At 43.4% G+C, this 24,265-nt stretch overlaps 1 protein-coding gene across 3 annotated transcripts in view; it reads left to right on the top strand.

The window, feature by feature from the left end:
• The first annotated feature begins 7,366 nt into the window (after positions 1-7,366).
• The window catches only part of LOC117146012 (peripheral plasma membrane protein CASK), a 38,732-nt gene continuing 21,833 nt past the window's right edge, over positions 7,367-24,265 (top strand). For 2 of the 3 annotated variants that reach the window (XM_033311932.1, XM_033311931.1), the window contains exons 1-8: positions 7,367-7,552; positions 9,037-9,411; positions 10,453-10,565; positions 11,068-11,173; positions 11,242-11,319; positions 11,681-12,038; positions 12,115-12,382; positions 12,753-13,102. In XM_033311932.1, the coding sequence (XP_033167823.1) occupies positions 9,353-9,411; positions 10,453-10,565; positions 11,068-11,173; positions 11,242-11,319; positions 11,681-12,038; positions 12,115-12,382; positions 12,753-13,102 (1,332 nt within the window). In that variant the 5' untranslated portion in view covers positions 7,367-7,552; positions 9,037-9,352. Of the gene's footprint in view, positions 7,553-9,036; positions 9,412-10,452; positions 10,566-11,067; positions 11,174-11,241; positions 11,320-11,680; positions 12,039-12,114; positions 12,383-12,752; positions 13,103-16,793; positions 17,010-24,265 lie in introns of those variants that run through there. The other variant, XM_033311935.1, reaches the window with a different exon arrangement.

Here is a 24,265-nt window from a genome sequence, read left to right as displayed (position 1 = left end):
CACTGCCGTCCTTGTCAGTTGTTATTGCATTCACTGCTGTTATCATTGTCATCGGTAGTTGTTGTTGTTGTTGTTGTCGTATGCTATGACATAAAGTAATCGAAAAGAGCGCAAAAAAATGGAAGGCAAGCGAGCGAGTCTGCAAAAGCAAACACAGTAAGCGATGTGTAGAAAATAAAGAGGAGAGGAGAGTCGCGAAAAATAATAATAACAATAAAGTCGAGTACGGCAAAATAAAAAAGTACAGGGGAAAGGTTCAACGACATTGCGAGATTAGAGAGCATTCACATGCGACTACGCAACAGCAGCAACAACTCCAGCGACAACAACAACCACAGGGCGGAGAGAGTGGATACCATATGCACATTTAAATATTTAAGTGACGGAGAGAGCAGAAGAGAGAAGAACGAATAAATAACGAAACAACGACAACGCATAGAGCACGAAAACAACAACAAAAAAAGAGCATCACATGGATTTTTATGTTGATGTTCGATGGGCGGCGGCCGGCGGCTAAAGCTTGGGCAAGGGGTGCGGCGGGGAAGCAAGGACAGGGGGCGGGCGAGCAGAAAGGGACGGGGCGAGTCAGGGACAGGAACATCAACAACAACAAGGGACTCCAAAACAGAGACAGCGACAGGAAAATGTTTTCCATTGTCTATGCCCGTTGGAGAAAAACTAAATGCAGCCAGATGGAGCCAAAGTTGGATCGTGCAATGCACTGGAAAAAACTGTGCGAAAATCTAGGTATTTAAATGATTAAAACCAATCTGAAAGTTAAAAAGGCTATTATTTTTAAAGTTAAAGTTAAACGAGCGGTAGGGCAATAACTTTCCGTAAAGATAGCTTAAATATGTAAATATATTTAGCATGCATAATTCAATTTAATTATAGCTTAATAAATTTATTGATTTATTTGCTTTTTTTTTTTAATTACATTTCTTAGCGCTTCACAATATTTGTTCAATTGGAATGATGTAAGGGCACCTTAAAATGTCTAGAAAATGGTTTTATTTATATGAAGATCGTTGAACTGCGTTTGTTAATTGAAAATAAAAAACCTGGATGATGAGTTGCAGTGCAGGAGTTGGAGTCACTGCAGTTGCGGGAGACATGCCCCATGCGTTTGCATAAGCAGCAGCAATAAAGACAGAAATAGGAAAGCGCTGTGAGTGGGGGAGTGGTTGTAGTGAAGGGGTTGGGGGATTCGGAAGGGGTGCATAAAGGCCCATGCAAATGCAGTTCCTGTACCCCTTCCCCCCCAGAACGCTACCCCCTTTAACAACCAAACATTTTGGCGTGTGTTGCACAAAATGCCTCACTTGGATGCGTTGCTATTTCCAGCCACAAACAGATACAGCTCCACATAAAGATCCCGATCTCGATCCCGATCCAGATGCAACCCCTGCATAGTTGACAGAAGGAAGGGCTAGAAGTCGGCGGCATTTGCTTACACTCAATTTGGATATTTAATTACGAGTGCGGATGGGGAATCTTTGGGGCCCATCACCCGCCTGGTGGTCGTCAATAAAAAATGTTCGAAGTCAGATGGGGCACACTCGTAGAACCGACTAATGCATACCTTATATACAGCGAGCATTGATGGAACTAGTTAATTCTAATACCTATTTCCATATTCGCTCTATCTTTAAAACCCAATTGACCAAGCAGTAGGATTGTGTTAACATATTTTATTACCTTACAAGCATATTACTACTATCACAAATCCGCCCAACTATAGCATACCTCTTTCCCATAACCAAGATACCCTCTCAATCGAAACGAGAAAGGGGTTAGGGAACCCAACGGGGGACAGAGAGGCTGTTCGATTTGATTAGGTTTTCAAAATTCGATTCTCCAACGGCAACGGAATTTATTTGTTTTGCCGCCTGTGTGAGAAAATAAACATGAAGCATCCCCGGTATCAGACGAGTCTTGGCCATAAACTCCGGAAAAATAGTGGTGATAAGGGGGTGGGCAAAGGGTTCGAAGTGGGGAACCTGATCCCTGGGACTTTCTTTCTTTCCAACCATCCATGCGTTTGTCTCGCCTTTGTTTGTTATCACTTGAAGTTTGAGCAGTTTTTAGGAATTGATTAAGGCGGCATTTGTTTACGAGCAACAGGTAAACAGTGAGAGAAATGGGGAAGACAAAGAGAGAATCGGCTAAGGAAAGGGAAGGGGAAAAGAAGGGGTTCCGGAGTTGACCAGACTGAGGAGGGAAGTCGACAAACTTTCCGTTTAATAGCTTTTACAGTTGAATTGCAAGCATGTTCTGAACGGCAGTTTTCGTACCTGGTACTTGCACATTTCAAGGGGTATATTGTATTTCAGCAGACTGACATCTGGTTTGCTTTTTTCTATATGTAATGTACTTGTATATGTAGGTGCGTTCTACCTTGATTAAGTATCTTAAAGGTTGGATAGTATATGTAGTATATATTACATATATAAAGTATGAGCTGTTACCAACTTTTCAGATAGAAACTATCCACTATCTGCAATGAGTATCTTATAGTCTTATAATGGCACAGTTTGGATCTTTCGGATTGTTTTGTGAAATGTTCTGTATGTTACTTGACGACTTCGGAATCGTCTACTTCTCCGCTCCAGCTGGATTCAGATCGTTTGGGTTCTGTGCTGATCAACCAAACCATGACGGATAACTGACGCGGCCAGCACACCTGACAATTTGTTAATGAGAGCAACATCAACAGGGCTCAAAGGCGGCAGGAAGCCAAGCGATAAAACCAAACCAAACCAAGTCGAAAAAGAAGCGAGAACGATCCCAAAAACAAGCAGGAAAGCAAAGCAAGCGCAACGGATGACGGATGTCCTGCAGCGGAGTAATGGCCAAAACGAGTCAGAACAAAACGGAGCGCAGCACATAACTAACTGCAGTAAAAATGTAAATAATGCAAAACATTTTCTCACCGCGTTTCGCTGTGCCGCACTTTTCAGGCTTCCCCACCATTCCCTATATCTTTTTTCATTCGATTTTTATAACTTGACAAACCCCTCGTTTTCCGCCGGAAGGGAACTTGTTCCATGGGAAATGAAATGCAAGTGCTAGGCGGGCAGAACAGCAAAAATCACAAATCACGTGAGAGAGATCAGCAGAGCTTTCTAATTGCGATGACAGTCAGAACGAGCAGCAGCAGCTGTGAGATACAAGATACGCGACGATACCAGATACAAAATGCATAGACGGATGGATGGATGGATGGATAGCTGTCCAGGTCGCAACATATGGACGCAGAAACTGAGATGACCTTTTTTCCAATAACAAATGCATATGCATATATATATCCCTATAGCGTCTGCTGGTGTGTGCACTACCCCCCGCCCAACCCATTTGTAAGGAAATTTAATCAAGCGTTTAATGCCGAGGTGGAACGTCCAGGGAACATAATACACAGGCCATGAGCAGTGTTCGTGGGGGAGGGGTGGATACACTCAGAGAAAGGGTCCTTTTCGATACTGGCGATTTGAATTTTATGCTTGTGAGCCCATCAAAGTGTCTCAATTAATGTGTGTACTCTATTATGATTGTAACATTTCAATAGTAGTTTATTTTAATATTGAATTTTTGTCGTTTGATACCATCTATTAACTATGATTGTAAATATTTAGCCAGCCAATTACGAAGCTGACGTGACTAATATTTGTTTGCTAATAAAGTGTTAACAACTTGGCAAAACATATCGGAATTGAAGAGTGATGATCTTGTCATTGTATTTTAAATAACCATCTGCATTTACTAACGGATTTTAAAATATCCATTAAGATAGCAGTACTTGCACTATTTTTTGCAGTGCATTTAGGGTGGATGAGGGGCTTGGCCCGAGCGAGGGCGTTTTTAGTGATGCTGAACAGGGTTCTACTGGGTTGGGTTGGGTTGGGTTTGGGTTCGGTTCGGGTTCGGGTTTTCTGAGTGCTTGATGTGCCTGTCATATGTCAGTTCGTCTCCTCTTCTTCCTCTTCTTTTTGTCCTCTCACCTACGACGCTGGTTAATGACATTTTGCAGTTAATTGCTGCCGCTGTTGCTGCTTTTGCTGCCATATGGGCCATGGTCATGGTTTGGGCCCTGCTCGGGATCGAATCCAAGAGATCGGGAGCCCGGCGTTTAGGTCTGGTAAACGAATATGCGTCTGTGCGTTGCATTTCCAGGCAATGTAATTTGACTACATTAACTGAATATGCCATAACATGATCAGGCGAAAAGAGAAAGGCCCAAAGGGGCTGCGGACTACTCACGCGCAGGGAGTGAGGGAGGGTCTCGACCTCTAATGATGCTGTGTCAGTGACCAATCCATCCATCAGACCCAGTGCCAAGTACAGTTTCAGTCGGGCAAACGCATAAATGATGAGTTTAGATACAAATGTATTAAAAATTTTTTAGAATATAGTTTATGCTTCAACCTATTTTCAATCATTATTACAAGCAAATCTTATAGAAGAGAATAATGCAAATACGTGCTTGTTATCGGTTATTTATTTATCATTTACAATAATGTGTACATTTATTAAAGGGCTTAGCAATAAATGCCTTCTAAGAAATAAATATACCATAGGTTCTTCATAAAGTGTGGCTATCTTTTTGATTGTCCCACAATATATACACACTGTCAATATTTAATAACAATTCCATATTTACTTATTTACAAGTCAAATAAAAGATATGCATTTAATTGCGCCCATTTCTTATTTTATATTTCAATCGCCGTTGATGAAATTAGTCACAATTGAATGCAATATAATCGTTGGGAATTTAACATGCTCAAATCTGACATTTTCGATGGGTTCGCCCACATATCAACTGTCATTATCGGATCATTTTGATGTCAGGCTACCATTGTTGAGGATCTCCTTCCCCCGCCTTTCTTATCTTTTTGGCGCGCCCCTTTCCCCGTCGACCAGCAGGTATGTAATATCCTAGAGAGACAACAGCGAACAGGAATCAGATCCAAGTAGGCAGGTACAACAGAAGATGAGGTGGTGAGGAAGAGTGGGATGGGGGGAAGTCCTGGGCGAGGGACGTAGGCGTAGGACGTGGAACGTAGGAGGCAGCGTAACCGGCAATATATATATTGGCAGCAAACCCGTTTTTATAATGTCAATTCGAATCCTACACGTTCATGTCCATCCACACGCATTAAGCGCGACAGTCGCAAGTCCAAATGATGACGATCACCGGCGACAGAGAACAACAGAGAACGAGAATCGGTGACGGGAAAGAGACGGGGCTATCGCCACCGAAAGAGACGGCGAATGGAGCGGGGCAAGGAACAAGGAACTGGCAACTGGGAAAGGTACCAGGGGAAGGGGATGGGGATGAGTCGCTCGTTGGCGTTGAATTTGATTTTGATTTCACCTGAGTGGCTGAGCCTTTTTCCCTGCCCTTTTGTTGTTCTCCTTTTATCGAGTCGAGTATTTTTGTTTTCTGATTTTCTCCTTCTGCTTTGCTTACCGTGTTCCTTTTAGTGTTTTTGTTTTTGATTGTCAACCAACGCAGCAAACAAATGCAAAGCAACGACCTACGACTTCTCACCGTGAGTTGTGTATTGTTCCTGCGCTTTGTCCTTTTTTTTATTAGGGTACAGTGGTAATTGGATAATATTTTCAATGCATGCTTTAAGATTTGGTTTTTAAATGGCAAACACAAATTTTCTTTTCTTTTCTTTGTATTTTAGTTGGCTGATACAAGAAGGTAAAATCACTTAAGGTTGAGAAAGGTATGTACTTTGTAGTTCATACTGTAGTTCATTACTATTATCTCACAAATGATGGAAAAAGTTGTACAAATTAAAAAAAAAAAAGATTAGATTGTAATCTATTTTGATATTTCTAATTATTTTATAGTGCATATATTTTAATGGACTGCTATTCCACAATCAAGAGGTGGACATTTTCGGGTGACCACTGTTGTTATTGCTGATCATTAACACTTGTCGTTCTTGCTGCTCATCTCGAAATGGTTGTTGGTGCTTATCCTTTTCGCGTTGGCTGTTGTAATATGGCCATATTGAGTTCATTTTCATCAGCTCTTTCTTCATCTGGCTGATGGTTTTGTGTTTGTTGCTCCCTTATTGGCTTGTTGTTTCTGTTGCACCTTATCTGTTTGTTGTTGTCGTTGGGCGTTTGGCGGTGATTGTTGTTGTTGTTGCTGTTCGTTTTGTAATTGATGATGTTTATGTTTGAGTATTGGCCCCCGTCCCCAACCCCTTCCAACTGATTTAAAGATTACGCACCTACGGGTTTCTTTATTTTCGAGGAGTGCGTGTGGGTTTTCCTCGTCTTTGCTTGAGGGACTCCTGTGTGTGCCTGGCATATTAATGCCAAGATCTTAATTTATTCTAATGGGCTTATCAAATGCTGTGGGGTAATAATAATAATAATAGATAAAGTTGAATGGCGCGCAAAGAGAAGTAATGTAAATAATATGGTAATGTTCAATGAGCTGTGAACGAGGCTGGCGATAAAGCAAGTTGATAAAGGTTCTGTAGTGGAAATCCCTGTATTAACAGACTGGTGGCTTAGTCCACATAAGTAAATCGTGAATCATTTTCGAAGGGATAATGTTTACTTTCAAGTTGATGAATGGTAATTGGCATCGTATTGCCGATAAAACTGGAAAGTGTTCGAAATTCGCTTGTGCAATATCATACAATAGCTTTATGCAATTGCTTGCGTACCGCGTAAATATTTACCTTCATTTGACTTCACTCAAGCGGAAACAATTCAGTGTGCAATGAATTATCTTACTTTCGAGTAAATTTATTAAGCATGCAGTGGGTATTTATCAAAGGAAAACAAACTGCTCATTGCAGATAAGTCAAGCAAATAAAAGCATATGCAAAATGCTACCGAAGAGAAAGGTGCAGTTAAATATAAGTGATTTTTTTTAGCAAAACTACGAAACATTAACCTAAAATGGTAATAATATTTATTTTCCATTTCGATAAGAGATCATACTATACTTTTACTCAGACTATATTATTAACAATATGCCAATATGATACTTTCTCTTCCTCAAAAATTTTTTCAAAAACTCCCGCGCAAGGTTAAGCGGACCAAATAAAGTTAATTAGAAAATGACAGCGAAGTTTAGATACCAATGGGCTTCTGGTATTTTTTCAGTATAACCAGTTGGGTGACTCAAACGAACTTTCTTGAATAAAAACAGTGCTAAAAATAGTAAGTTGCTGCGTGTTAATGCTTAGATTAAAATTTCAAACGATCTCTTTAATGAACACAGGTTGAATTATCAATTTTTAATTGGAGCGCCACGAACCGACTCCAAGTTCCGAACCAATCCAGCAGTGCACCTGCAGCCCTGGAGTTCTAGTTCCCGGCGAACCGGTTCAGTTGCAACCAGTTCTTCGCCAATCAATTCCTCACGGGCCGTGTTTGTTTTAAGTTAAAATTAGTAAATTACCCAATGCAATCAGCTTGCCAGGCGATTCGTGGTTCGCACCTAGACAATCGAGTGCTAATGCGATTCGTTAAAATGCCAGAAACCAGCGGCCGTTGAAAAATCGCTGCCAAATCGGTGGGTTTTCGTACATAAAACTATATGCGAATTGTTCGTGCCAGTGTGTGTGCGTGTGTGTGTGTGGTGTGAGTGTGGCGCCCTCTATGTGTGACTGATGAAGGGGGCGGTGTCGTTGATAAGGGGGCGTGGAACATGAGCAATGCAAATCCTTTAGACAAAGAATCAATTTGCCAATTGTGCGACACTCGAGAGTCTCAAAAGTCCTAAAAGCAGGGCCAAATGCACACACATAGTCAGTGAGTGAGTGTATGTGGGTGTGGGTGGGTGTGTTGGTGCGGGGGGCGGTGTTGGTGGGCGGTAAGGTCGTGTGGAAAGTGTCAAGGCATTTTACAACAGCGGCACACGAGCAAGGTAAAACCCTCGAGCCCGAATACTAAAACCGAGCCAAAAACACCGCGCCCCATGCGCAGCTCTGCATTAAACATGACTCCCAGAAAGTCCTTCGCGGGGATTCCCCGCAAATGCTCCGTCCCGCTCTCGCAGCCGCAACTCAGGTCTCCACTTTTCGTGTGTGCATCGTAAATTGTTGCACATTTAAATATTCATGCAGCCCGGGCAGAAAGCATAGCTTATATTTTTTACGATTACAATTTTGGTGCTTTACACGAATTTCGCACGGCGCCGGCGCACTTTACATCCATGCTCGCCATCTCTCTCGCACTCCTTCGCTCTCTTTCACGCTCTCTCGCTCTCTGGCTTTCTCCTTTCGGATTTTTGGAGTGCCATCAAAGTTTTGAAAAGTGTGTTCAAGTGCTGGACCAAAAGGCATAATAATAGTATGGCCAAGACAAAGGTAGTGCCTCTCCCCCCCTCCCCTACCCCCACCGTCGCACTTTCCCCGCGAACATCCTTGGAATGAGACCCTCGAAAAGGACACATTCTGCAGGTCCTGCTGGCTTGTTTACCTTTTCAGCTGGCCATCATTTCCGTTGCAAAATTCACAACGCCCACTGTGCGGGGATACTTCCTTCCTACCATTGGCACTTTCGACAGCATTTTGTGCATTTGTGGTGTGTGCTGCCTGTAATTGATTGGGGTTTACACCTGATACGAGTGTGATTGACACATCAAACAAGTTTCGGCCAGGCCAGTCTCATTTCCGTTGCGACACCACGAACAGTGGACCCTCGAAAAGTGTTCCCATCACACAAGTGTCAACACACCCGCCCAACTTCACATTTTCATTTTGATTGATTCAGATAGCATTATAAACTTAATTATGCTTTTAGTTTGTGAGTAAGCTTGAAATGGTTCAGTTACAAAATATTTAGGAAATTATTAGTTTAGCTTATTTTATTATAGTTCTATACAAATCGAAACAAATTTGTATATATCTATAGAACAGGTGCGTCATCTGCTTGACAGAATTCTCTGAAAGCTTCTTGACAGTTTCTTAATTAGACGCCAAATAAATCTGATTAGCGGCCTTCAACTAATGGAAAAACTCACCTCCACCATTTCCACTTGTTATATTTTTCCAGCGCAAAATGCATTTTTAACATCAGCAGCTACGAAAACAGCAACAGCATTAGCGGCAACAACGAATCAACGATTACAGCAACAATACCATTAACAACAAATCATCAGAAGAAACTGAAGGAAAACGCTCAAAGTCTTGGAGTTGCTCACTGGCCGCTTAGTTTTTTGTTTATTTTTTATGTTCGTTTTTGGAGGGCAGTAGGCGACGTGCAAAAGGAAGCGGGAGAAGGAAAAGCGCCGGACACGAAAAACAGGACACAACTCATCAATATTCGAAAAAGCAATTGAGTCGAGGCATCAATTCATCAATTATTCAAAATGACCGAAGACGAAATTCTCTTTGACGACGTCTACGAGCTGTGCGAGGTCATTGGCAAGTAAGTTTCGCCCCACCGGCTATATCTTTAGCCGATTCTGCTGCTGACAGCTGGCATCCATGGCCATTATCTCATTATGTATTATGTATCCGCCCCGTATGCCCATCCCAGCCACCCACAAGCCGTAAATCATGCAACTATTGGCCTGGGACGAAGCCAGCTCCCCTCCGTAAAAAACTTTCCCAAACGCCCAACTTTTGCATTATTCAAAAATGTATGACCAAACATTTTCTGTGCTAGTTACTTTTGCTGTGATCATCATAGTTTAGCCAGAAGTTCATTCACAAAGCTGTCAATGTTATTAAGTTGAACTTTGTTTAATTTAGTTTCGTTGGAAAAATATTTTTCACTGATGTTGAAAATGTCCCATTGACATAGTTCAGAGCAGATCAAAATTGATTTACTATTGCTAAGCTGGGTATGGTTATCATGGTACTTCTCCAGGGACGGATGGGATCTAAAGCCCGTCAGCTGCATGTCGCATACAGTGACAGTCGACAACTGTATGTTCTTTAACGACATTATTATTGGAATATAGCTTAGAAATAGTAGTACTGGTTCTAAAATGGTTCTAAAGTTTATTCAATGAAGTGTGAGTCACTAAAGATGACATTTTTTAATTTTTGCAATTTATAATCTATAAAATATAAGCAAAATGACGACCTTGAATCGCCATAGTTTTCCAAAATAAGCTTGGTGACATAGTTCAATAAAAATTAATCACGCTCATAAAACAAGAAAATCGTAGCTTTAAATGTGTTATTGACTAGGAATTTGTAAGAAAATTAAAATTTATTTGTAAAGTAATCAACAGTAATATTATGGCAAGCTTTTTTATTAAACCCCACGTTTGCAACTACAAAGAGAATACATAGTTGATTAAATTTTCTCTTCCTTAAGAATCTTGTTTGCTTTTAGACGCTCGGAAAATATAAATATTTTGCTTTTGTCGAAGCAAGATAAAATTTTATTCGCTCCCATTTAGACACAATCAACTTTCAATTGAAGTTTAATCCGAATTTATTTTCCCCCTTCTTACAGAGGACCCTTCTCCATCGTAAGGCGATGCATACACAGGGAGTCCAATCAGCAGTTTGCCGTCAAAATCGTGGATGTGGCCAAGTTCACAGCGAGTCCTGGACTGAGCACAGCGGGTGAGCATTATATACACAATACACCTATATAGATGTACGACCTTGTTCGATTTGGCCCCGGGCTACCGATTCCTGACTCCTCCAGAGCGCTGTGTGAATAAATTATAATTAAGCTGCTCAATTATTCAAAATTATGCCGCTGCCACACGTGTAGCACGCCCCCAGGGCTGCCCGTTAGCCAGCCCAAGACGCCAATTAAAAAGAAATTGCTCAAGTGCAAGGGCGCCAGGACCTGAGCCTGAATCAGGACATGGACACGAACCCGGACGTGGATGTGAATGTGGATGTGGATGTGGACGAGGAGCAGCCATCCGGCCATTGACTAAATGATACATGGCAGGCACATAAGTCAGCGCTAAGTCCATTAGTGCCACTGCCAGCTGGTGTAGAGGGTGGTGCTCCCCACGTGCCCCATTCCAATGTCAACTAATTGCCGCTGTTTGCCCCAACCTCGCTCAATCTGAACTCACGCCCCCATTCTCTGCAAATTTTTTTCTTGCAGATCTGAAGCGCGAGGCCACAATATGTCACATGTTAAAGCATCCGCACATTGTGGAGCTGCTGGAGACGTACAGTTCCGAGGGAATGCTTTACATGGTCTTCGAGTTGTAAGTTGTCAAATTCGGTGGTGTCCTTGTGCCCATCGCTAATGTCCTTTCGCTTTGCACTCTTGCAGCATGGAGGGCTCCGACTTGTGCTTCGAGGTTGTGCGGCGTGCTGTTGCCGGTTTTGTCTACAGCGAGGCGGTTGCTTGGTGAGAATCGAGCGGCATTGCCACAATGCCACAATCTGCGTTTGTTTTGGCCCAAAAGGGAGTAAATTATTAATTATAATTAATTAAAGGACGTGCCCGGCAGTAATTTGATTTGAGCAAACCCAATTTAGTTGTCTATTCGAGAGATTAACATCCAAGATAATTTATAAGAGTAATTAAACGTGTGCCATTTAAACACAAGTAACAAGTAATGGAATAAATCAAATTAAACAAGGCTACTTCTATTTTATACTTATATATGGCTTCTGTGTATAAGTATTCCCAATTAAGTTGATGCCCAAAACAAGCGCAAATGAAATTAAATAAGGAACACTAAATATTAACCCATTCTCTTTTCTAGTCACTATATGCGGCAAATCCTGGAGGCACTGCGCTATTGTCACGAGAACGACATCCTGCACAGGGATGTGCGTCCCGCCTGCGCTCTCCTCGCCACCGTCGACAACTCGGCGCCGGTGAAACTTGGCGGCTTCGGATCGGCCATTCAGTTGCCCGGCACCCGGGAAACCATAGAAACACACGGACGGGTAGGATGTCCGCATTATATGGCGCCAGAGGTGGTGACCAGGCGGCTTTACGGCAAAGGCTGCGATGTTTGGGGTGCCGGAGTGATGCTGCACGTCCTGCTTTCGGGCAGATTGCCCTTCCTGGGATCCGGAGTGAGGTTGCAGCAGTCAATAGCTCGCGGTCGGTTATCGGTAGGTGGAGTCTCGAATGCTAGACTATTCTCAGCTTTTAAAGATAACATTTAATTGATAAACAATTTCTTTTTAGTTTGAAGCACCGGAGTGGAAATCAATCTCGGCGAACGCCAAGGACTTAGTCATGAAAATGCTGGCCGCCAATCCACATCACAGACTCTCCATCACCGAGGTGCTGGATCATCCATGGATACGGGACCGGGACAAACTACAGCGCACTCACCTGGCGGACACGGTGGAGGAATTGAAGCGCTACAATGCCCGGCGCAAGCTAAAGGGTGCTGTTCAGGCCATCGCAGGAGGCACCAACATGGATCCGCTATACGCCACCGATGCGGACAGTTAGTATTCATTTGTAAAGTCCCATATTGGTTTCAAACCAATCGAAAAGTACTCATTTTACTTCGGTTACTGAATCGTAAAGTAGTACATATAGAAATTCTATACTACATTAAATTTTTAACGCATTGGTTTCTCGTTTGCTCTTGTGAAATTCTAGAAATTCGTTAAGCTTTGTTGCAATTTGATTTCAATTCTGCCTTATATATTCGAAGTTTAACTGCAAAACATAATCACATCAATTAATTTAATGTCTGAAGCTGAAAATTCAATTTGGTTATAACACTGCAGACGTCATCATGCAATAAGCCTATAGATTATACACAATCAATTATGTCGGAATCTGTTCATATGTTATTCCTTTTATTGCAGTGCCCATAACCGGCGCTACGGACGAATGGGCCGACGAGGAAGCGGGCATCGAGGCAGTGCAGCGCATCTTGGACTGTCTGGACGACATATACTCGCTGCAGGACGCACACGTTGACGCCGATGTGCTGCGGGACATGCTGCGCGACAACAGGCTGCACCAGTTCCTGCAGCTATTCGACAGGATCGCGGCGACAGTGGTGACCAGCAATGGTAGAGCACCGGCTGCCGAGGCCGTAGGCCGATGTCGCGATGTCCTGGAGCTGCTCTCATCGACGTCCGGCGGCAACTCACTGGGCGGCAAGTATGCCAAGGACGAGCTGATGCAGCTACTGGCCGCCCCCCACATGCAGGTGAGTGGCAAGCTGGGATGACAGGGAGCGCCCTGCCTTTCTTGTTTACTCTTACTCTGTTGGGCATTTTGTGGCAAGCTGTATTTTGCAATAATCTGGCAATCACCGGGCTTTCTGGTTCTCTTTGTTCGCCTCTGTGGTCATATCAATCTGTGGTCCACTCGAGCCGCCCAATTCGCTTTGGCTTAAGCTTAAACAAATTTGAAATGTATTTAGTGCGGGCAAACACGGCGGCGATGAAGTAAGAGCCTGGATCTCAGCCATCACTCGCAGGACTCGCTCGCAGACAGAGTCACTAATCCTTTGCTTAAACAGAGAATCATGCCAACGGCGTTCAGTGCTGTACATGCACATAAATACACTTTGGCAAATAATTGTATATAAGTAAGAGGAAATAATGAATGTATTCAACAGAGCATTTATCAGGCACAGCAAGGTTGATAAAACTACGAGTTTAAAGCCTTCAATTCCAAGCTGCTGTAGATAATGTTTTATTATGAACTTGTGTCTGCACAAGGAATTGTCTGATTGTTATTTTGAAATATATTTTTTTAAGTGTAAGCACATATAGCAGCTAATGCAACCAAATACAAACAGTTTAATCAAAATAAACCGAAATGAATTTCGGACGTAGTCAGGCCACAACAACAGCTAAAGCAACATCAGCAGAAGAAGCAGAATCAGCATCAGAAACGCCAGCAGCATCAAAAGGAGCAAGGGAAACAGGAGCTGGGGCAACAACATCCGCACCCTGCTGGCTCCCGGGCTCAGTTCCCATTTTCCCGCCCGAGGGCTTTCTGCGCTGAAAAGTATGCTACGAGTACACGGCTCAAGTGCCATCGTTGTTCCGACTACGTCGGCATATGGCCATCCGCCTTCACTCCTGCAATCCCTCACTGCTCCACTCTCCCACTTCACTCGGCAGCTGCGAAAGGGGCACAAAAACATTTAACGATAGCGAAACAAAAAATAAATAAGCAAAAAACGGACAGGGGCTTACTCTTTGTTTCGACGAAACCTTAAATATCCTTACGGCCCGATATAGGACCATAAAAGATTATTACAATCTCTGTGGGGACCTTGGCTGGAATTCAATTGCTGCGTTATTGGATACTAGTAATATTGCTAATGGATGCTATAATGCCTGAAAAACTGGTTGCATAAGCAGAGCTTGGGGAATACTGTGCAACTAAAGATGTGTTTAAACGAAACAAAACAATATGGAACAGGAGATTCCTGAATTGACTGGGTAACCCGAACGGTTTCAATAGAATTTGCGCTCATGGAGAAAGTCCTGTAAGGAAATAAGCTGCTTTTAACCATTTAAGCATGCCCATTTTAGTTCAGTTCCAGTACAAACAAGCAGATACAATCTCTGAAAGCAGTGAAATAACAATGATTAGTCAGACAAACATAACTATGTATTTCCCATTCAAATGCAGGTATTTCCTGGATGAAACCCTCTGTATCAACTTACTCCGCAGATGAACTGCACCCATCAAAGTGAGCTTTAATGTGGCCCAGTCAAAGAACTTGAAAAGGACAACACTGAGGAGTGTTTATGTGCGCAAGGATTCATCCTGCCGAGTATCCAATTATTTGCCAGACTCGGCCTAAGCTCCTCATTGGTTTACCCCCGTCATGTTAGCCGTGTCTTCCTATTCCAGGGTATAAGGTCTACCTCCCATCCAGAAATCGTTGGACGGGTTGGATGGTTAGCTGGTCTGGTTCGTTGGGCGTCTGGGTTTCTGTGGGCGAGCAGCACTGCTTGTGTGTGATACGGACGCAATGCTATAACATAACTCTGTGCCATCCACTGTCGTTAATTGCTCCTTGAAGCAGACTACACTTTTTGCGCCGACTGCTGTGTGCTGCTCCTACTGATTTTCCTCCTTTTATTTATTTTTGCGCCTCTCGTGCCTCGGACTCGGCTATATCCGTCCGTCCGTCTGTCTGTCCTTCCGCCTGTTTGTCTGTCTTTTTTGTGTGTGACGCAAGCCCAGTCTCATTTTCATAAATCCGAGCAATCTGCAAAAAAAAAAGGAAAAAACGAGCCCAAAGAATGAAAGAATAGTGGGCATAAAAAAAAAATATGAACAACTGCAGGAAAACGCAGGCCAACGATGAAAGCAATGAACGAATGTGTTAATGCTATATACACAGCTCAGCGGGCGGCGTCGAAGGGGGTGGTTAGTTGTAGGGGGGAGGGAGAGGGGTGATGCCCCAAGGGGATGGGGGTTGCTGGGATGCTGTCCAGGGCTGCAGTGCCACCAACAATGCCAATGTCCAAGTGAAAGCTGCAAAAGCTGCGGCTCTCTCTTTCATCTCTCCGTCTCTCTCACCATCTGCAAATTGCAGCAAACTGCAGTTTTGGCTTCTCTCTTTCTTCGAATCTCGCCATCTCTTTCGTCTTGACCCAGTGGGTGGTGGCAGTAATGGCAAAGGTACATTCGTTACTTTGACATTTGTAACCATATATCGTCGGGATCAAAGTGCTTTGAAAGGCTTCACTTTGACCTTTTATAGTCGCATATTTGTAATATATACAATATTTTAAATGAAGAAGTATATGCAATGAAAACAAAAATTTATTTTATATAAACTAAATTGCTTTCTAGCTGGAAATTGAACCAATCATATATGAAATGCTCATAGATGCTTTATGATTAGAATATATGGTACTTATAAAGTGTTAGTTTCTATACTGCGGTACTGAAACTTGCAGGCCCAGTACCTAACCGCAGTGGCAGTTGAAAAATTCCACGGCCATATGCCAACACTGTTGGCCAAGTTGCAACAACGGAGCACTCGTGATTGACTTAAACAAAAAGCGCGCACCCGAGATTTTAGTTTAGTTTGCGGCGCAGTCGCCGCTGGGGAACGTCGGCGGATTTATTCGACTCGGATTTATTTGCCACTTGCCCGCTGATGTGTGAAAATGGCGCCTAACGAGGCGCCACACCCCACACCCCCTCTCCGGAGAATTGTGGCCGAAAACCTTCGTCAAGTTGTGCCGCTCTGTTGAGAGTTGGAGTTGTGGCGTTTCGCGGCGATTGAGTTTGAGTTCTAGTTCGAGCCGTGAGTCTATTTCTCAAGAGGATGCACCCCCCGTCATCCCGCTTGACCCAATTAACAGGACGCTTACCCGGACCCGGCTGAAAGCCCCGGAGTGTGTGTTTGTCTGTGTGTGTGTGTGTGAGCGTTCGTGAGTGTGCCAATTACGCGCGCGAGTTTCCGCCGTAACCTCCGTCACGAAAAAAAGCCAAATAAACAAAAAAAAAAAAAAAAACGAAGAAAATAATAGAAGGAAAGCAGGCAGGAGCAGCAGGCGACAGCCCACGTGTTTGGCGGCAAAATCCACATGGGAGCAATTGACAAAATGGCAACCGCCAGCCGGATGCGGATGCGGATACGGATAGGGATACGGATCCGGGATCCCAGGGACTGGGCTGCTCCCTGGCGCTGGGGACGCGCCGTTGCCCTGCTCATAAATTGGCAGCACAAGAAAATACTGCAGCCCCGCCTGTCAGCCGCCCATAACTCAATTTAAATTCAAATGTGTTGTGCCAGCCAGCAGCAACAACAAAAAAAAAAAGAAATAGAGAAGAAGAAACTTCAATGTCTTGTCAAGGCACACAAATAATCAAATTATAAATTGATAAAAGCCACCAAGTTTTCGGTGGCGGTCGGTGCCTTCATCATCCGAATGGAGCCGGTCGAGGATGTGTGCTGCTGTTGCCGCTGCTGCGAACATCTATCCGCGGCAACGGACACCACCTGCCTGGAGCACCAGTATCCGCTGCAGCCCAACCAGGAGCACCTCGAGATTTTCCAGTGGATCGGACTGGAGACCGCCAAACTGCTGCCCGCATATATAACGCGCTACTACAACAATCTGCACCATCAGGTAAATCGGCTTGTTAAGCGATATCATCGCAGGGGATTATGAATATATATATATATGTATGTAGAGTAATGGTTATGGTTATGCATGTGGCAGGAGTGGGTGGTGGGCAATGCACAGTGGAGTTGGCCTTTCATTTGAGTTGCGGCCAAAGTTTGATTAAATTTTGTTTACTGTTTTTGTGCGGTCTGCAAGTGAAAATGCCCGCTGAAGTGGGTGGGGGGAAAACTAGGAGAGCTCCACCCGCATGATGCGTTGGAAAACTGACGATTATGTGGGAGATGGGCTGCTAGACCACTTAATTACTTTTCAATTTAAATCAAATTAATGTAATGTGGCAATTTGGGCGTACATGTGTAGTTATCATAGACTGTGGATATGTTTGGTAACTATTACGCCATCGTTTGACCAATCATCAACTATTAACTAGAAAAGGCTGCTAGTTAATTTGAAATTAAAAGCAAGCAGGCTAGGATAAATCACAATAGAAGCCGATGGAAAGATGTTTATAAAACTATAAATTATCGTGGCACCCTTGAATATTTCGATTTAAATTTATTGACAATGCTTGCATAACTAAACACCAAACTAATTAAATCCAAGTGCATTAAATAACGTCAATGATTTATGCCGGATGTTATAATTACATATTTCAAATTACCTTTGGCGTGTGTGCGTGTAAACAAATAAATTTAATAACGACAATGACTAATTCCAGCAAAACGTTATTTCCGAATAAAAAAGCGGATTCAATAAAAAATTGATTAGAGCTTATTATGAATTCAAATCGAAAATGTTGTTTTCACTTTTTTCTCGTACGTTTCAATAAACTTATGCGCTTCACTTAAGCGATGAAAGCAAAAATGTGCTAATCCCATTGGGTGCAAAGTTTCTACTCTAGTTACAGCAACTTGCCACATTGAGATCTAGCAACTCTCATCCTTAAGTAAGACTTCATGGAACATAAAACGCTTCGTTTCGCCAGCCTTTGTTTATTGTCCTTTCCCCAGTGGACACTCATTGAATATTGGCCAATTGCAGTGGCAAAATCAATTTGCCAAATGGCCAACGAATTTGCATTTTTGTGTGCCACACACACATCCTATCCCATTTTGGCTCGATTTCTGGGATGCCATCAGCATTATTACAACGGTCGTTTTACCTTTGACTTGATTCTGATTTGCACGGAATACGGATACGGATATACACAGAAGGCACTACTACGGATGTCTGTCTGTGTGTGTGCGGTGTTTGTGCACGTGTTCATCTTTCCCCCAGTGTGTTAGTGTCCTAGTACGTGTGCGATGGTGTGTGTGTGTGTGGGTTAGTTGACAACTAAACGTGTCAACGAGGCTAAGCAAGCAAACTGTCAGGAGCAGTAGTTACAGGACCAGATGCAGGGAGGATGTCCTGCCCTCCACTTTACCTGCCCCACTGACACATTAGGGTTACTCTTTTGGCTGCACAACACACATAAATGTCGCCAGCCACGCCCCCAAGCCCCCGATGGTAGCCCCCAAAATTGCAGCTCTGTAACTGCCATCATCCTTGTTATTGTTATTGCCATTGTTGCTGCTGTGTTGCAGCCAAATTTGTTGCCACTTCGATGAGATGACAAATTCGTGCCAAATTGCTTTCACTCTTTTCATGCACTGAAACAAAAAGTCAGCGAATGTTAGATCGATTTTTTAAAAATATATACTTAATATTTATTATTTTTCAACTTTCATTCAAAGTGCATTCGATTCTTAAGCAGTATTTCAAATGCTGAATCAGAAATGTGTTTTGTGTGTGCTAAATGCTGCTAGTAGGAGTGTCCAGTGCACCTGGTACCCTTTTGGACGCTTTCAGCCCCCGGCGCTTCCATTTTCCATTGGCGTGTTGCTGGCAGCGCAACACAAAACGTTGGCGACAGCAGCAAGTTAATAGTTTATGGCCAGGATGCGATTACACGGGCTCCATTTTTCGAATGGGCCTTGACCTACACTGCCTGTGCTGGAACCTTGGGCCCAAATGAATTCGGACCGAAAATCACTCGACATAACATAACGCCGTGCGATGGGTGGGTGGTGGCTTTTCCGAGGTGCAATCTGTCGGATAGTCAGAGATAGTGGGTTGGTGCTTTATTTTGCATTAATTAAAAGCCCGTTATGCAGCGCGTTAAGCTCGCATGATGGCTGCTGTGGGTTCTTGTCCTTGCGAATCAATCGATTGTCTGAATTGCATTCTTTGCACTGCGAGGCTAAAAAGATGCCGCTGCAGCACTCGAATGCACTGCAAAAAGAAACGTATTCTGATTTTCATCGTTAGTTTGCAGTGCAGACAAAAGCTGACATAATTAATATTTAAGTACATCGTGTTGCCCTTTTAAGCAAGTTCGCTTCCAATGATCCCAGCAGCGTTTAGTTAAGTGGGCAAATATTTCAAGGCTATCAAATGTCTTATTAAAACTGAAATGACTTTCGGAAAACTTAAGGTAGGAGCTGGCAGTACAGTCAATGTATTTAGCTGCCATGGAAACAATTGTCCTGGCAGGGTATTCCCATTTTCAATCTGCAAGCACAGGTCTCCGTCTCCGTTCTTGTCCCTTTCCCCAAGTTCTGCCCCTTCTTCTTCGACCCCGCACAGTCGGTTGGCCTGCTATTCACAACAAGCGCTCCATAAATATTTGCTGTGCCTCAGCACAGATTCATAACTCATAAAGGGGCTGTCTCTCCGACTGTCTGTCCATTTGTCCCCCGCTGCTGCCCCACTCGTCCTGCCATTCTGCGTCCTTTCTCTGTGTTTGCCTGGCCCCAATGGATAGCTGGGGCCTTACCACATGTAATTAGGTTGCGGTTTTCCACCTTCTGCCGCTTCTGCCACTGCTGCGTCTTCCTCTTTTGGCAATGAATCCTTTTGCCACACGCCCGCATCCTCTTTGGCAAGTGTCTGAGTGTCTTGGTGATTGTGTGCCAGGATTCTAGGGTGAGCCGCTATCGGAGGTAATTAGGAACACTGTACACATTGCTCTTCCTATGCGCCACCGAAATATAGTCGAATATTACCCACCATTTTCGTACGCATCACGTTTTAATACACGGTAAAATCAGAATGTCATGTCTAAAAACTTTAATTAAAGAAAGCTCGCCAAGTTTTCAAACCAACAAAATTTAATTAAAACTTTATATTTTAAAATTACTAGAGACTTTCAAAAGAATTTCCGCCATTTTTATTTCCGTCACAAAACCGCAAAAAAAAAAAAACAATTTCGGCATTCTTATATTCATTAAAATCAATTTGAACCTGAAAAAATATTACGCATACGACACGTAAGTCAGGTTTTTACATACAAAAAAGGACAACAGTGCGTATGAGTGATAAACTTTGAAAGCAAGTGCTGTTATGAGTTTTTTATGACTTACTTACACCAAAAGTGCTGTTTTTATAACCTTAAATTACACTCGAAAGCCCGGGTCCACCCTGCTGTTCACAATACACCTATTTTGGCCAAGTTTTTTGGCCACCGCTCACCAATCTGCAGCTGCAGCGTCCTGATGAAACGCTGATGTTGCTGCTGCTGCTGATGATGATGATCATCATCATGATGCAGAAACGGATGATGTTGATGCTGATGATGACGCCAGCGTTGACGTTGGCAATGATTGGGTTAACGACTACGTGGCGCAGACATTGTGCCATAAATTACGAATATTTGCACGCTCGCCACGTTGTGCGTTAGCCGAAAAGGCGGTGGCAGAGCACACTGGCCTAGCTGGCCAATTAGTGTGCTCTAAAACGATGGATACCAATTTAGATAGGCTTTTAATTAAGATTTGAAGCATGTTATGACTATTCGAGGAACCACGTTGCGTATTAATACTATTTAAATGGCATCGGAAATGGTTTTAAAAATGTAGAAGTGAACAATTAACTATAACTGAAATATTTATACTTGGAGAAATTACCTCTGAAGTAGTTTCCAATTTAAATTTAAATAAAAACGATACTTAAATGGCTTTAGACCACTGTGCAGCAGCAAATTCGTCTGCGATTGCCAATGAGTGAGGAATGTGGCTGCCAGACAGAGACGACTACTGCGCATGTCCGCAGCTGCAGTTGGCGTCGCGGTCGGCTTCGCTGCCAGCATCCTGCATCCCACAACAGATTCAGCAAGAAGCACAGAAGTCAGGCCACCAAGTCAGCGAACACTAGTTGTCGCGCTCGCACACAGGAAATTGATTGGGGGCAGCGGGCTGCATTCAGCTGAAAGCCAAAAAGAGAGAGCGAGAGCAAGGCCAGGCCAGGAGAGCAAGGACAAGCAGTGCGGAGCAAAAGAGAGCGAGAGCAAGGACAGGACAGAGAGCTTCAACTGGATGCTGACAGGACTCGAGGATTCAGTCTATAATTGTGCACCTTGCTGACTGGTTCTGTGCCAGTTTAACGCGAGCCCTTGCCTGGACAGCACGGGTATACAGTAGCAGCAGCATCCGCAGCAGCAGTAGCCGCAGCAGCAGCATCAGCAAGCAGCGCCCGCAGCAGCACACACACGCACAACGGCTGCACACGAAAAAAACGCACACACGCACACACTCCAGTGAGTTGCCATACGGCGCAGCGAAATGCAAAAACTAGGAAAATCGCAAAAGAAAAAGTCGAGAAAAACGGAAGACAGCGAGCAAACTAAAGTTTTGGATAGCCGAAAAAAAGCGATAGAAACTTTTTAATTGCAAGCAGTGCACACTTTCGTTACCCAACAAAGTTGCGCGCAAAAAATGTAGGCAACATAAAAAGTGTAAAGGCAAAAGCATTGATTTTCACAAGGAAAATTCTCACACAGATTTTCACCATAGTGGAAAAAAAATAAGTGTGCGTGGTCGTTTTGGCGACTTTTCGCAGCCTCTCTGGTTTCCTGCGAATTTTTTTCATACTGTCCGATCCGGTCAGCTTCTGGCCTTCTTTGGCCCCCCGCTCCTCTCTCCGCTCTTGGTGTGTATGTGTGGGAGTTTCTGATTTCTCTCTTTCGAGAGAGGCTGGTCCCGCTGACGCTCTCTTGGAGAAGCAACAACCGCAACAAGGATAAGGCAGCGACGCCAGCAGAGAAACCATTTCGACCGCATTGCCAAATCGATTTGCTAGAAACGATTATCAATGATTTCACGAACGCGCCACCAAAATTCACTCCTCAATTGAATTAAATGAATCGCATTTCGCCTACGTTTATCTGTGTGCGTGATTTCGCCTGTCTGTGTGTGTGTGTGTGTGCTGATGTATGCGGTGTAAATCAAATCAAATCGGTGCAGAACAAAAACTAATTTAAATCAATTTATCCCGAAAAAAAACTACAGCCAGTGCAAGCAAAAAGCTAAATAAATTAAAACAATAAAGAACAAAAAATATGTACTCCTTAATTCATTAAAGCAGAAAAACCCCCGAAAACACAGACTACACAACGAGTTAGATACGCACAACAACAACATTTCGTTGCAGTAAGTACTAACATAAAAAAGAGCGTAGAACACCTGAACGAAAATCCACCCACCACCCACCCACCTGCAAACTTGGAATTCCTCAACAAACTGAAGTTCGCTTCACTTCACTTTGCCACTCAGCACAGCCCCGCCCCCGTTTCATCATCCCCTCGCCATCCTATGCCATTTCCGTTTGCCTTATCAAAAATGTGTATATATACACAAAGACTGGGAAAAGCGGGAAAAAGGGGAGAAGCCAAAGAGAAGCTGCAAGAGAATTCAAACTACAGTGGTTGCGTGGAATTTAGAATTTTCATTTACTCCAGTTCAGTACTTCTGCTCGAGTCGAAGATCCTAGATTTGAATATTTACCTGCGAAGGCAGGTTGGTTTATTTTGATTAAAAACAGAGTTTAAGATGGGCCAATATTATCATACAAAACATATGCTATGAGCTTAATGCTGTTGAGAGGATGAAGCGAAATCGCAGCTTGTTTGCTCTTGAATACTGAAATGATTCATCCGGTTAAAGTCTGATTTTAGCCATAAATAAGCCAAGAAATACTTGATTTGCGGTCTTAATTGAATTGATTGGTAAATCAAAATATTCAAGGAGCACTCGCAATCACTGCCAATTAAAGCTGAACTGATGAAGCGACCACTGTGCTTGAAAATTCGTGGGATTTTTATTTGCCCTGTTTTTCCTATTCATTTTTCCCTGTTTCCACTTGGAAATTCATCAGCACCGCATCTCCTTGCCAGCGTGTAGCAAGTGCAGCTCAGTGGTTTAGACGAAGTCCTCCATTTCCCCACTGGTCCTTGGTCCTCAGGATCCAGATAGACTGGCAAAACTCACTTTACCTCAACTTAGTTTTTATTTTGTCTTGTTTTTTTGTGTTTTTCTGGGCTGGCTGCGGTTCCTCGTTTTGCTTTCTTTCATACTTTGCTGCTTTCTCTGTCAGTGTTTCTGCCATACTTTCTTTGTTGGTTTTTGAATCTTTTATGAATTGAATTTGGTTGTTTTGAACGCGTATGTTCCGCTGCAAAGTTCCAGCTTCCACGGCAACGTGGCTTCCACGTCCTTGGCTTCCTTGACTTCCTGCCCCGCAGGATAAAGAGAAAGCCAAAGCCAAAGCCAAAAGCCAGAAGAAAAGCAGGACCAGAAGCCAGGACGAGACTGGCACGTTCCCATTCAATTATGGGCGGCATGTGGCACATTAGCATTCAGCGGAAGCAGCGCCAAAAGCAAACATTTCAACGCCTCCCGGTTTCGTGAGGTCCCTCTTTTATTATGCGAATATTATTTAAGCATTCACAATTCCGTTTTAATTTAATTCGATGCCAGCGAAGGCAGACTTTCGGCAGTCAGTGTGTTTGGAATTTGTTGAAAACTATTTAGCATAAATAGTCTCCGCCTGCGGTCCCGATAGTCGCCTGGGAATTGCCTGGCAATGGAGTCCTTGGGAGTCCTCTTTATCTCCTCAGCCCTCCTCTCCCGTCTTTATTAGCGCATATAATTTCCCGAGTTCCACGTTTTCTCCACTCCTCTCGATTTTTTTTTTTTGTATTTTAGCTTTTTTGTTTCACAGTCTTGTTTTCCTCCCCTGCCGCCGTTTTTATTTTTATTTTTAAGGCTTTTTCCCCAAACGATTGCCTTTTGGAACCGTTTAGATAAAAAGCCCTGCTCCGCCTTCGCCTGCCAGCCCACCAAGTTCTGTTTCGCTCTTCCCCTGGGACAACACAGGTTTTTATATTGTAAATTTTTATTTTTATCTCTGAGGCATATAAAATACACATTTTCAGTTGCCTA

Source organism: Drosophila mauritiana, chromosome 3R (assembly GCF_004382145.1).
Source record: "Drosophila mauritiana strain mau12 chromosome 3R, ASM438214v1, whole genome shotgun sequence".
Classification (NCBI taxonomy): Eukaryota; Metazoa; Arthropoda; class Insecta; order Diptera; family Drosophilidae; genus Drosophila; species Drosophila mauritiana.
This window is presented reverse-complemented; position numbering and strand designations above follow the sequence as displayed.